The sequence below is a fragment of the Rhinolophus sinicus genome, linkage group LG01 (assembly GCF_036562045.2).
Source record: "Rhinolophus sinicus isolate RSC01 linkage group LG01, ASM3656204v1, whole genome shotgun sequence".
Taxonomy (NCBI): domain Eukaryota; kingdom Metazoa; phylum Chordata; class Mammalia; order Chiroptera; family Rhinolophidae; genus Rhinolophus; species Rhinolophus sinicus.
Genome location: NC_133751.1, coordinates 157,651,326 through 157,664,793, shown reverse-complemented (window position 1 = coordinate 157,664,793; position 13,468 = coordinate 157,651,326). Strand labels below are relative to the sequence as shown.

The 13,468-nt window shown below is 38.4% G+C and overlaps 1 protein-coding gene across 2 annotated transcripts in view; it reads right to left on the bottom strand.

Moving 5' to 3' along the window:
* Positions 1 to 13,173, bottom strand: part of PDK1 (pyruvate dehydrogenase kinase 1) — a 33,451-nt gene extending 20,278 nt beyond the window's left edge. Inside the window, exons 1-8 of one of the 2 annotated variants that reach the window (XM_019727444.2) lie at positions 12,987 to 13,173; positions 10,144 to 10,285; positions 7,449 to 7,520; positions 5,251 to 5,435; positions 4,853 to 4,948; positions 3,756 to 3,833; positions 2,143 to 2,219; positions 226 to 324 (exon numbers count right to left, since the gene is read on the bottom strand). In XM_019727444.2, the coding sequence (XP_019583003.1) occupies positions 226 to 324; positions 2,143 to 2,219; positions 3,756 to 3,833; positions 4,853 to 4,948; positions 5,251 to 5,435; positions 7,449 to 7,520; positions 10,144 to 10,253 (717 nt within the window). In that variant the 5' untranslated portion in view covers positions 10,254 to 10,285; positions 12,987 to 13,173. Of the gene's footprint in view, positions 1 to 225; positions 325 to 2,142; positions 2,220 to 3,755; positions 3,834 to 4,852; positions 4,949 to 5,250; positions 5,436 to 7,448; positions 7,521 to 10,143; positions 10,286 to 12,329; positions 12,672 to 12,986 lie in introns of those variants that run through there. The other variant, XM_019727443.2, reaches the window with a different exon arrangement.
* Between the last annotated feature and the right edge of the window lie 295 nt (positions 13,174 to 13,468).

Sequence of the window (13,468 nt, the reverse complement as noted above, 5' to 3'; positions counted from 1 at the left end):
AAATGGATATTCATGACCACAATTAAATTGTCTGTCTCCAGGATTTACTTTAATTTGAATCATCTGAATTAGGGACCAGAATAAAAACAGACTCAAGGGATAATTCCATAATCTGCTTATTACCTATTAGGGATAGGATTTCCTTCTCCTAAGAATAAATTATGTCATCTAGAAATTATGTGCATGCCTGTACATCAACTGAAAAAAAACCAAAAAGCATCTTACCTTCACAGTCAAATCCTCATTACCCAACGTGATGTGGACTTGAATCGGTGGGTAAACACCTTTATCAGCGTGGTGTTCCATGGTGGCTCTCATTGCATTCTGAAATACATCAGAGTTACATTAAAAATACAACTTAAAAAAAAAAAGAGAGAAAAACTAATCATAATTTTCAACTATATATGCACTACTTGAAATTTTTTAAAAAAAATTAATTGGATGGAAATATGCCAAAGCATCATAATTCTTATAACCATATTTTGAAAATTAACTTTTGAAAAAAATTATTAAGTCAATTTTGGAGGACTTGTGAGATATTTTTATTTAAAGATTCAAACTAAATTCTGCATATTTCGCAAAACCAGATGTCTCAACACTTTTAATTAGTTTACACTAAAGCAGAAAATTCTATCCAAATACTTTTATAATTTAGTAGATAACAGGCAAACCTTATTTTTGAAAAGTTTCATTTCTATTTTTAAGAACCATTTTACTTGTCATAAATTGCTTTAAGAAAATTTTTTTTCATATAGTATTAACAGCAATGGTCTTATTATGATGTAGAAACAAATCCAATGTACCACTAGGTTGAAACTAAGGATATTTACATTCTAAAACTGCTGTGATCAGTTTCTAAAGGACACAGAGTATACAATACCAACATACCATAAGCACCAAATGATAACATGAAATGTAGCAGCAGAGTAGAAATTGGTAAGACTAGATAAAGTTAAAAAGGCACAAGACAGGACTGAATTTGGAAATAAGTGTGGCCCTGGCACACCAATCTGAACTGAGTATGCCTGAGGAGGAGATTCTATCATCTCTACCAAAGGCCATTTACGGTCAGGTTCCAGAAGGAAGTCATTATTAGCAACCTTATGTAAAACCTGTTTTATAATATGGTAGTATTTCTTTTATTAAACATCATGGGAAACGATCTCTACGTGACTGAAAAGCAGTTCTAATCATTTAAGTGCTAATTGCTTATTTATTTAACCTCTTTGCTAGAAAGCTTTTTGGAAGATATTAGATATATTCTTGCTGTCTTAGAACAAAAGAGCATTCTTGAACTCTTACTGTTCTAAGGCACTCAGTCAGTTTTTCTGTTTCAGTGTATTTTTCCTTTTTGTGATCAGCCTGAAAGCAACCTCTTCTCTCTTCTAGTTTTCTGCTGGCTGAAGACCTGGTAACTAAAGTAAGAAAGACTACAGGCCCGATTTAAGGTGACATTTTCAGCCACAGGGACCTGTACCACTCCTCATCATCAACTTTCCTGTCTACCAGCAAGTTCATTGATATATTATTGGGGGAAAAACTGTATTCTCAACATGACTAGCATAATTTTGTTTCATTTTCAAAATTTGTTGTCAAGAGCAAATATAACAGCAGAAGCCCTGTAAGTCAATATAAATGACTTTCTCAAAAAAAGAAAAAAAAAAAGAAAAGATAAAAGCATACATCAGTGGGACTCTGGTCCTTTAAGGGTGGAAAGTTGAGAATCATTCTTCTAAATATTTTGCTTTGTAAAAATATAAACATAACTTTACTGAGTACCAATAATGTGCTGCCACTGTACTGGACATTTAGTATATTATTCCCAATCTTCTTCATAACCTGGATAGTATTATCTTCATTTTACAGAAGAGGAAACTGAGGCTCCGAAAGGCTGTGACTTGCCCAAGGTCACACACACTTTAATTGGCACAACAGGAATTCAAACAAGGTCTTTCTCGCTCCCAAGTCTGAGGTGCCCATCAGTGCTGACAAAAGGCTGCTCTCCTGCAATGTGATATGACACTCAACATGACATGACATCTTTTATGAAACTGAGGAAACCCCAAGAGTATTTAACTTTCAGAGCAGATTCCTAACCTCAGGAAAGGGCTGATAAAGGTTATGTAATACTCTTTTACAAACCTTGAAAAGTTCAAACACCATGTGATAGAGATGGGATGGTACATAAACCACTTGTATTGGCTGTCCTGGTGATTTTGCTACAGAGCAGAAGAGAAAAATTTAAAGTACAGAGAGATGTGCTTAAAGCATTTTAAAGAATATACTGTGTAGTGATGAAAAGAAAACATTTACTAGGAGGAGAGTATCATCTGGGAGAGAACTGCTACACCAGTTCTTACTGTATTTCTGTTTGATCCCCACGCTCACCTAGATTAGTAACTGACGGAGACAACAGGAGTCCTGTATCATTCTTGCAATCCTGCATAATAATCTAACCAACCCACCTTCCCCTTCTTCTCTATGACAGTCTTTTGAAAGGACACCAAACCTTAAGGTCAGAATTTTACATTCCAGAAAGAAATGTTATAGTCTATAAATTCCACGATCTGACTGACATAGCCTTTTTTTTTAAGCCATTTTTTCAAATATTTCACCCATGTGGATTGTCTTCTGTTTTAGTTTAGACATTTCTATAGATATAGATTTGAAGAAAAAATTTAAGCTAGTATCAATTTATCAAGGGATGCTAATTTTACATTCAAATATTTAATAGGAGTCCAGGTGAGGCTGGACGGATGGGGCAGATAGTGTATAAAACAATCTTCAGCACTTAGCAAAGGAGTAAGATTCACCATACCCTGGGATTCTAATGCAGCCAATAAACTGGACTCTCCTCTGAATAAACTGCCCCTTGGAAACATGGATAGGACATCGGAAACTGCCCACAGTAGTTCAGGTTCTCAAGCTATCACTTGTACATTGTGGTTATTATTTACTAAATGGTACCGTTGTGGACCAAAAGAGTTAATACAGCTTTAGAAAAACACCAAGCCCATTATCCCATTTTCAAGGGGTAACTTCTTCCACGGCTCTTCCACTATTAGGTCCAGAATATGACTTAGATTTAAGCCTGTTTAATTTTATTCTTTTTAAAGGGTCATGTTAACATAGGAAATGTTTTTCCCTCTACCAAACTACCCTAACTCTAGGAAAAACAGTGAGATTCATCAATCTCCTTCCAAGGCATCTGAACCTTTTTGTCCAAAAGGCACTAAATCAGGGTGAAAAAAGACCATTAGAGATAAGCAGATTCTCAAATAAAGGAGCACTTTCCCTTTTACACCTCCAGGCTTTTTACTTCCTCAACAATAAAATGATTTACAAATCAGGAATTAAAAATCATAAAGGATAAACCTTACATTACTGAACTGCATATAAAAGTCAAATATAATTTTCTCGGCATCATTTTTTTCCCCTGACTAACCAACAAACCAAAGATAAGCAAAGAATCAACATTACCAATTAAAAAATAAGGAAAATGGGGAAGAAAAAGCCAAAACATATTTCAGAAAGAATCCAACTAAATTAATTATATAGACATACACACACACACACACACAAATATTTTTTTAACATGATTGCTCTCCCTCTGCTTTCGTATCTCATGAAGAAGTACTTTGAAAAGGACTTCTGATAAAAGTCCTTTTATATTAAAACAAATCTAAATTATTCTATCATTCCTTCCCAGGTAATCATAACACTGACCATTGAGGAAAAGACAACATCAGGCTTACCATTTAGTTCTTCAAGTTCTAGTTCAGGAGAGTTAATATAATACAAATCACATAGACGCCTAGCATTTTCATAGCCATCTAGTATGAATCAAAACAAAAAAAGCATTAAATTTACTTCTGTTTCATGCATTAAGATGGCAATAGTATTGACAAATGAAATTTTAAAACTCTACAGAAGAAAATATACTTTAATAAACTTAATTTGGAGAAAGTCTTTTTAAGTATGACATGACAAAGCCTAATAGCCATAAAGGAAAAATGACAGATATGATTACAAAAAAAAATAAAACATCTGTATAGAAAAAAGACACCATAAAGAAAGTAAAAAGAAAAACAGCAAGTGGAAGAAACTATTTATAATACAAATGACAAACATTTAGAGTCAGTGAAGGTTTAAGAAACATAAATTCTCATTTATTGTTTGATGCCTTCTGGGGGTATCAAAATTTTAAATGCATATCAAATGTTTTTAATTCTAGGAACAGTGCCTTCTAAAATACTAGCAAAAGTCAGTACATATGAAAAGATGCTCACTGCAGTACTGTTAATAATAGAAAAAAATTAAAACAACCTAACTGTGCACCAATGGGAAGATGGATTAATACATTTTTATACATCCATACAGCCATTCAAAAACCTGGGGTATATCCATATGTACTGAACATGGTATGATGTCTGTAAACTTGTAGAAAAATATACATGGAGTAGCCATTTTTCAAAAATAACAAACAATGTTAAGACTAACAATCATGTATGTGTATGAGTATGGTATAAACAGAAAAAAGTGTGAAAAGATGCAAACCAAACTATTATGAATTATGGCACCTCATCTACTCACAGGGAATTAGGAAAGGGGGACTTGAATTTTTTGAAGTAAAACAGAAACCCTCATAACATCACCATATTTTGCCTAACAAAGCATTGTGCCAACAAAATATTCATCCTATTCAGAAGGCACAACGCAGTTATTTGCAAACCCATACATTTGCTCCTAACATTTTATCTCATGATACAAACAGTTGTGTTAATAGCAATAACTAACACTCAACAATTTTGATTACTTCATCCTTTCTGAAAGGAAAAACATAAGTATTTACCTTGAATAACATCAACTACGTTGCAGTTTGGGTTTATGCTTCCAATGTGTTTTCGATGAGATGGGCTTCCTTTGTCTTTCCCACCAAACAATAAAGCTATCGAGAAATAAAATACAAAAATACAAACAAAATCAGCTAAAACATCCAAGGACCTTTTCCAGATTTGAATACTGTTTCTCTAAATGGTACCAAACAGTAGAACAAATATTTTCCTTAAACATAAACATAGCATTTTACATTCAATAAAAATACCTCCTTTGTATGGCAATCTATTTACTTTTCATAATACGCAGAAAAAGTAAAATTGAACATTCTCCTTAAAGGGAAGTTTTCTAAATAAATGTAACATATACCAACACATTTTATTTAGCTTCTTCTCTTGACTTCCGGACACTTACAGTGCTGATTGAGTAACATTCTAATTGAAATGCGACTCATGAAGAAGCGATCCAAAAAGTACTGAACATTCTGGCTGGTGACAGGATCCACCCCGAAGTTCTCCTTGTATTCAATCACACCCTGAGCCATCGTGGGAATTACATCATTATGTCGGTTCCTGATCCGTATCACAGTATCTGTAAAGCTAAACAAATCTGTCTCTCAGAACAGCCAAATATTTTGCCAAATAAATTTAATACTAAAATCTAAGTTTACACAACTATTTTAGGCAAGAAAATCCCCAATTCAGCAAAACGATCATCAACGCATGTTTTCCTGCACTTAGTAAATATATTTCAGGTCATAAAATACATCAAACCTGTGAAGCTGCAAGGACCTCCAAAATAAAACTTTTGAAATTTAATTATTTTCATGGAAGTCTTAAAAGTAAGGCTGCAACAAAACATAATCCTAAGAACGTAATGGGTTTTCTTTAACTTTTATCAACTAGGATCATCTGAGCACTCACTAGGGAGGATGGTGCCAGGGACATTCAGCATATAAGACACAGCAGATGCTGCTAGGGAACACATGCTCTGTAAGGAAGGAAGATGCATGAGCCAATAAAGCCTGTCTGTTTTGGAACTACTCCCTAGGGTTCAAAGAAAGCAAGAATCACTTAGAACAGAAAAGTAGGAAAGAATTCTAATTTCATCCATCCTGTAAGTTTAAAATGGAAGAGGAAAAGTCAACTGTTTTGTTAAAGGAAAAATTTTCAAATCATCCAGCCTTCCCATTTCTGTCATTCAGAAAATATTCTTGTATGAGAAATTTAAAGAATTAAATAAAAGACAAAAGAAGTCTTAATCATGAAGTAGCAAAATCCATCTTGTAACATACCCATCAGAATTTACACTTTCTCGAATGAGACTTTCCCATTTAAAGTCATTATCTTGAGTACTATTAGCTTATTCCAACGATGCTCTTATGGCTCAAAACATTTTTGGAATTCCTAGTTTGTAATTAGCTTCAAAACCAAACTGTTAACTCAAAATGCAAACAAAACTCCTCAAAAACAACAAACAACTCACCATTTCTAGGCACCCCTTTATTTCACCTTTCTCTCTTTTTAAAACCCAAACAGTATTATTCTGCTTGAGGGCTCTAAATTACTAACCATTTCCAGAAGGTGCTATAGAATAATGTTCATTTTTAAATAGACTGCTTGGGTCCAAATCCTGGTCCTATCATTTGCTAGCTACGTGACCTAAATGTTCCTTTAAATTACCCTCGTTGGGCACAGGTAGCAGTACCTCAACAGAGCTGTTTTAAAGATTAAATGGTATCATTTGTGTAAAGTTGTAAAGTGTGCTCCATATCTAGGCACAGAGTAAATTCCTGATGTTATTTTCAGACCTTAATCACGTTTAAAAAATGAACTGTTACCACCACCTTTAACAACAGTCAAAAACATGCACAAGACTCTGAGGCTGACGAAAGAGGTGGTCTTCAACTTTTGAGCAACATTCATTGGAAGAAGCAGGTAACTAACTACCTGAGGGGACTACTTGGGTTTATCAGTTCTGATATGTTGGTGATTAAATTGATCATATTACTTACATTATCTTACAGACCACAGGTCATAAACTAGAGACCCATAGACATGTTTTTGTAGGCCTTCAGTATTTTAACAAATTTTTACTTAGTTGCCAATCATTCAAAATTGGGAGATTTTACATTAAAAATCTAGACTTGTGGCTTTTCTTTAAACACACACACACACAAATCAGATGATCTGGGCAGCATTTCTGCATAGAAATGATCAGCCGACCTCAGGGTCCTTCAGGGGCATGCACTCTCCACGGTAACCGTCTCACCAGGCCCCTTTCACCCACGTGGCACTGCGGCTACAGTCGAGATCTCCACCGATCATCACACTGGAACTGTGTCTTTTCTTACACTGGAGTTCAGAAGAACATGAAGCGTTTCTTATTCCCAGCCCAATTTACTGATTTATGTTACTTGCCTTGCCTGTAGGGGCGGCTATAGACAAACATACTACCATATGTTTTAAAGTAGTGCGAAACTAAAACAAAAGTTAATCAATTTCCCTAAAGTGGCCCAACAAAAGGTCTAAGCTCAATGTATTTGTATTTTTCTATGACGTATAAAGGGTACAAAAACTGTGTTCAGAATAGTGTCAAAATAGTGTACTTACTCATAAATAGTTTTAGCATCTTCAGCACTTTTGTCCTTAAAATCAAGAAGCTCCTGAAGGCTCTGGATATACCTAAAATGCAAATCAATGGGGTAGGGTAAAGTTGTTCTTTTACATTTTGAAAGTTCAATATTGTGAAAATGCTCAAAAGGTATTTTTAATATTTCTTCATTTTTCATTTAGGATAGAGCTACCAATGACGGTTGAAGTAGGATTTTTATACCCATGCATATTTGAGCACATTGCCTGGCACAAATTAGTAGAAATTGTACGTTTTCTCCTAAAAACATAGGTTAAATTTGACTGAAGAATTTTAAGATTGTCTACCTCTTTTATTTTTTAAACTTCTATACTCTAAAATAGTTGTTGCATTTCTTAAATTTGCCACTGTACATTACAGTATAAATACTGATTGTCACGAGAACCGAGTCTGTCACCAATACTATGTAATCATGGGCAAATGACTTAACTTGTGTAAGTCTCGGTAAAATGCAGAGCCCAGCCTACCTTGGTCTAAGAGTCAAACTTAAATGTCTGTGCTGTAAAACCTTAATTTTAGATGTTTATGTCCAATCAACAAAGATTTGCTGGGGTGGGGGGTTGGAGAGGAGGGTAAGGGGGATCAAATATATGGTGATGGAAGGAGAACTGACTCTGGGTGGTGAACACACAATGGGATCTATAGATGATGTAATACAGAATTGTACACCTGAAATCTATGTAATTCTACTAACAATTGTCACCCCAATAAATTTAATAAATTATATAAAAAAGAAAAGATTTGCTGAAAGCCTACAATCGATCACATAGTTCTTTTAAACAGAACTGAATGAAAAAACAAAGTTATGAAAATGAAGGTTTTTAATTTGTTTAACAATTCAAGGTAGCAAATCACCTGTTAAGGAAGGAGCAAAATGAGGAAAGCCAAATGACTTTCTCAAGGTCATGCCACCAAGCACAATGGCAGTGCAGGGCCAGAGCTAAAAACACCTTGCTACCATTCAATGACCTTCAAGAGTGTAAGGTCCGCTTAACTGCCCTAACTCAGCAGGCATCCAGGGGCAATGAAAGTGTTTTAAAAATCTGTCACTCCATAGGCTGGTTTGGAAAACTGTTCCTGACAAGCAATATGGCTCTTTGCATTCCAAAGTCAAGTGATTCTGATATCTATTGTTTTGCTTTAACCCTTAACTTTCTTTTCGTTAACAAGAAAAATTATGCTACTTATTCAAGAGAGATTTGAATACTTACAACGTGTTAGGCACAGATAAGATTTCAAAGTGCTGCATATGCTATTTTTAATGAAGAATTTAAAAATATATATAGGAATAAGCTTCCAGAGAAAATTACCTGTTCTCCGTTATATTCCATCATAGTTTCTAAACAAACGCCTCTTACTTAAACCACAATTATAACTGTTCCATACTCGGACTAGACAGCACCTGATTAGCATATACAGTTGGCCCTGGAACAACTCAGGGGTTGGGGGTGCTGACTCCCAGCCCTTCCACCCCATTCAAAAATCCACGTGTAACTTCTGACTCCCCAAAAACTTAACTACTAATAGCCTACTATTGACTGGAAGCCTTACAGGTAACATAAACAGTTGATTAACACATATTTTGTATGTTATATGAATTACATAATATATTCTTACAATAAAGTAAGCTAGAGAAAAGAAAACGGTAATTAAGAAAGGAATAAGGAAAATACATTTATTGTATTTATTGAAAAAAATCCACAAGTAACTGGACCTGCGCAGTCAAACCCATGTTGTTCAAGGGTCAATGGTATATAGCAGTCATAATTCTTTTGCTTACTTTTTAAAATTGATGTGAGATCAGTTTCTCGCACAAACTATAGTGCCTACAAAAGGAAAGCGAGTATCTCCATGAATCATAATTGGGAAATCTCTTGCAGCTAAATTTTTTCCATCTAAGGCTGAACTCTGGCAAACTCTTCTGTTTGAAATATACAGTGATTAAGAGAATAATACTTTTAAATTCATAACATTAGCAAGAAAGGCTGTAGATAGGCAGCCCCGTGTGTGTGCATACTCTTCATAGTGTATTGTCATTTTTTGGAAGAGAGATCAGTTTCTACATGATTCCAGTAATTTCTAATTGTTGTAAAATGATAAAGATTTTAACTTTTGTGACTTATAAAGATACATACTTCAATAAAATAAATTCAGTTTATAAAAAAATATACATCCTTTAATACATTTCATCATTCTGACTGCACGTGGTATCGTAGAAACAAACAAATCTGGGCTTTAATCCTAGCTCCACTATGAGTGGTAGTGCCTTAGGCAAAGGACAGCCTGTAGGTGCCTCAGTTTTCTCATCTGTAAAATAGAGATAATAATGCCTACTGGGCAGAGTTGCTGAAAGGATTAAAGGTAATATAAATCCTTCACTTCAACAAATGGTAGATATTATTATAACATAACATCTATGCAGATTTAATAACATACTCATAAATCTTAAGTTCAGTGTCTGCATTTCTGTACAGTTCTGATTGTTTCTTTTATTTTTTCAAAACCAAGGAGTGGATAAGCCCAGACACACTCCCCAAAAAGGAGGAATGTTGCTACTATCTTAAGATTCTACTGAAGAGTAAAAAAGTATTTGCTTTAAGCTTCAGTAAAATCCACAACTCCATTGAAATTGGAAACACAAGACAGGAATCTTACCAGCTTTGAACCAATTGAACTGATGGCGTCCTGAGAAGATTATCTGGAAGAAGACTTATTTCTTTCATTATATTTGCCAATCTAACAGGCAATTCTTGCCGCAGAAACATAAATGAGGTCTTTTCACAAGCATTCACAGATCCTGAAACCAAACACAGTGGGAAAAGCAGTAAGTGGAAGCCATAAGGCAGCAGAAGCCAAGAGGCAGGGAGAAACACAAAGGGATTTATTAGGTTGGTGCAAAAGTAATTGCAGTTTTTGCAATTTTTAACCTTTTAAACCGCAATTCCTTTTGCATCAACCTAATATTTGGCCAGAAACATCAGAGGGATAGTAGCATCACCATGACAGGGTCAGTAAGGAAGAGGAGGCAAGGGATGAGATAACCCAGTCTCTAGGGTTGTGAGGCATCGTGACTGACCTTCCAATTCAACATTGCAATATGGCTTTGGAGAGCAATGGCGATACTTCCCCGTCTCCATTACTTCCACCCTCAGTGTGATCTGTTTTAGAACTCAGGCAACCTGAGCAAGTCTGAGCAAGGTGCAGAGTCTAATTAACAATAGGACCTGCAAAGCCTATCCTATATAACCTGTTGCTACTGTTATCATTTAGAAATGTTTCCTAACTCTAGGTTTGTAAGAAGTGAATGTCTAAGGAACAGAAATGTGACATGTGCATGGGACCACTACACTAATTACCGTAAGCAAAGAGTAAATTGTAGAGGGCTTTCAGGCAACAGAAAGCAAAAAATGTCAATGTCTATTCAGCAACCATCTTCCAGCATCTCCCCCAGGAGGTCCTATTTAATCTTCTGATTCCTGGAAAGCAGCCTGCTCCTCCCTCCACTTCTATAAAAGGATGCTGTAGATCAAATATATGGTGATGGAAGGAGAACTGACTCTGGTGGTGAACACACAATGGGATGTATAGATGATGTAATACATTCAGAATTGTACACCTGAAATCTATGTAATTTTACTAACAATTGTCACCCCAATAAATTTAAAAAAAAAAAGGATGCTGTAGAACATAATCTGGCAAGCAGGTTCGTTTAAAGTGAAACTAAAACGTCATATTATTTCAACAATGCATTTTAAATTCACTAATTTAATCTTGCTGTTTCAGCAACCAGACCACCTTAGCAAAAATTAGATTGTCAATAGCAGGAATTACCTCATTAGAAGAAAACATTTTCTTGCACAAGTTGAATGGCATACTTGTGAACAAGGCCAAAAACATCCCTTAATCACTTGAGTCATTAAAGTAAAAACAAAAACCGAAGGCTTTGAGTCAAAAATATTTGCCACTGTAAAACCAAAATTTTAAGATAAAATTGCCAACCAAGCTGGTATCTTTCAAGACCACTTGTATTCCATTAGTGACCTAACAGCATTCACAATGTAGAAGATAACTTTTTCTACTCAAATTTTATGACTTTATTAGTTTCTCCTTTTCCCCAGTGCCCCCATATGAAAAGTGAAAGTTAAAAGCCTAACTTTGCAATTCCTCTGCAATTTGTTGTATAATTTCTAGAGAAAACCAGTTAGCACCCATCCGAGAAAGAGAAAAGTGCATAGTCGCTTCTAAGGGGTGAAATGTGGTAAACCCCAGCATCTTGTACTCACGCACTTTACAAGTGCTCAAGACTTATTTAGCTGATGACGAAATGAATGTGCTATTGGTGGAAACACTCCAGCCAGGCACAAGAAAAACATTCTATGAAACACTGGGCCAGTTATAACCTGCTTCCCCTATCGTCACGCCAATTTTATGCAATCGTCATACAAAACTGGGCATTTATCATAACTCTGCAGAATCCCATCACGACTCTGGAGGTGTCTACACACTACTGCCCCCACAAGCGCTGCTGTTCGGAAGTGGCCTGGCCGCCAGCGGGGATCTGCACGTGCGCTGCAAGGCGGGCAGTCTTTCCGTCCGCGGCCCTCCGGGTTTGTTTTTCAACAATACACAGTAAAAAGGCATCCGCTGCCAGTCATAGACCCGGCCTACCCGCTCCTGCACCTGAGCATAGGGATTAGCCGGCGAGGGAAGAAGGAAGCAGCTAAGGCGCTGGGGCAGGAGGAGGTGGGGTGGGGTGGGTGGAGGGGGGCGCGTTGAAGAGAAGGGGTGCGCAGAGGCGAGAGGGGCCGCGCACAAAGGCCCGAGCCCCGGGCCGCGCTCACCGAAGTCCAAGAACTGCTTCATGGAGAGCGGGGACGGCGAGAAGCGCGCGTAGAAGTCCACTTGGCCCGGAACGCCGCGTTCGGGCGCCGGGCCGGAGCCCGAGTGCGAGGTGAGGCTGCGGCTGGCGCTGGAGCGGGCGGCGCGCGGCCCCCGGCCCGGGGCGGCCGAGGCGGCTCCGCGCAGCAGCCGTGCCAGCCTCATGCCGAGCCCCGCGGGAGGAGCCGGAGCCCCGCGCGCCAGGTGACTGCTCCGCGAGGCAGCCCGGCGGTACGTGAGGGACGTGGCGAGCCGCGGGGGCGGGGAGTCTGTCAGCGACTGTCACCGCCGCGGCCGCCGCCCCCCTCGCCGGAGTCCGGCCCCCGGCGCCGCTGGGCGGGATCCAGGGAGGGAGGGAGGAGGCGGGGAGCACGCGGGGGCTGCCTCGGAGCCAAAGTTTGGTCCCGGCGGCTCGGGGCGGAACCCAGAGAGCGCCGGTCTGGCGGCAGGAACCTGCTGGGCGCGCGAGGAGGCCACGCCACGGGTGGGCGCCTCCCCAGTGTGGGGCCGGTCCCAGCCGCCGGCCGAAAAGCCTGCGGGGACCGCGGCACGCCGGGTCGCTGAGTCGCGTTGGCAGTGTGGCTCTCCCCCTTCCCACGCTCTTTTGCAACAGATCCTACCTTCCTGCTCCTTCTGCCTCCGCCAAACACTGCCTCCTTCCAAATACCGCAGTGCCCTGCTGCGAGCGCGTTCCAGAAACTCTGCTCTGTAATGCAAGCCCCACACTTACAGGTGAAGAAGCTGAGACCCAGAGAGCTTCATGAGCTGACCCTTGTCAAGCAGTGGTACATAAATACAAATGGTGAACACTGAGGAGTGTGGCCCTAAATAATATCGGTGACAGCAGTCCCAGAAGATAATTGGCAGGCAACTTGAAGCATTATCTGCAGGCATTCTCGGCACAGTCAGCAATGTATTTAAAGGGTCCCTGCACTCCAACAGCCCATCTCTGTAACTGCCATCTTAGTGAGGGTCACCATTTGTATTTATGGTGACTGCTTGGCTGCTCCACCCTTTCCAGATTTCTAAATAGTGAATATAAGATGAGACAATTTCTAATACTATAGGTTTAATTGCATGGACAGAGCTGCAAAGGGTACCG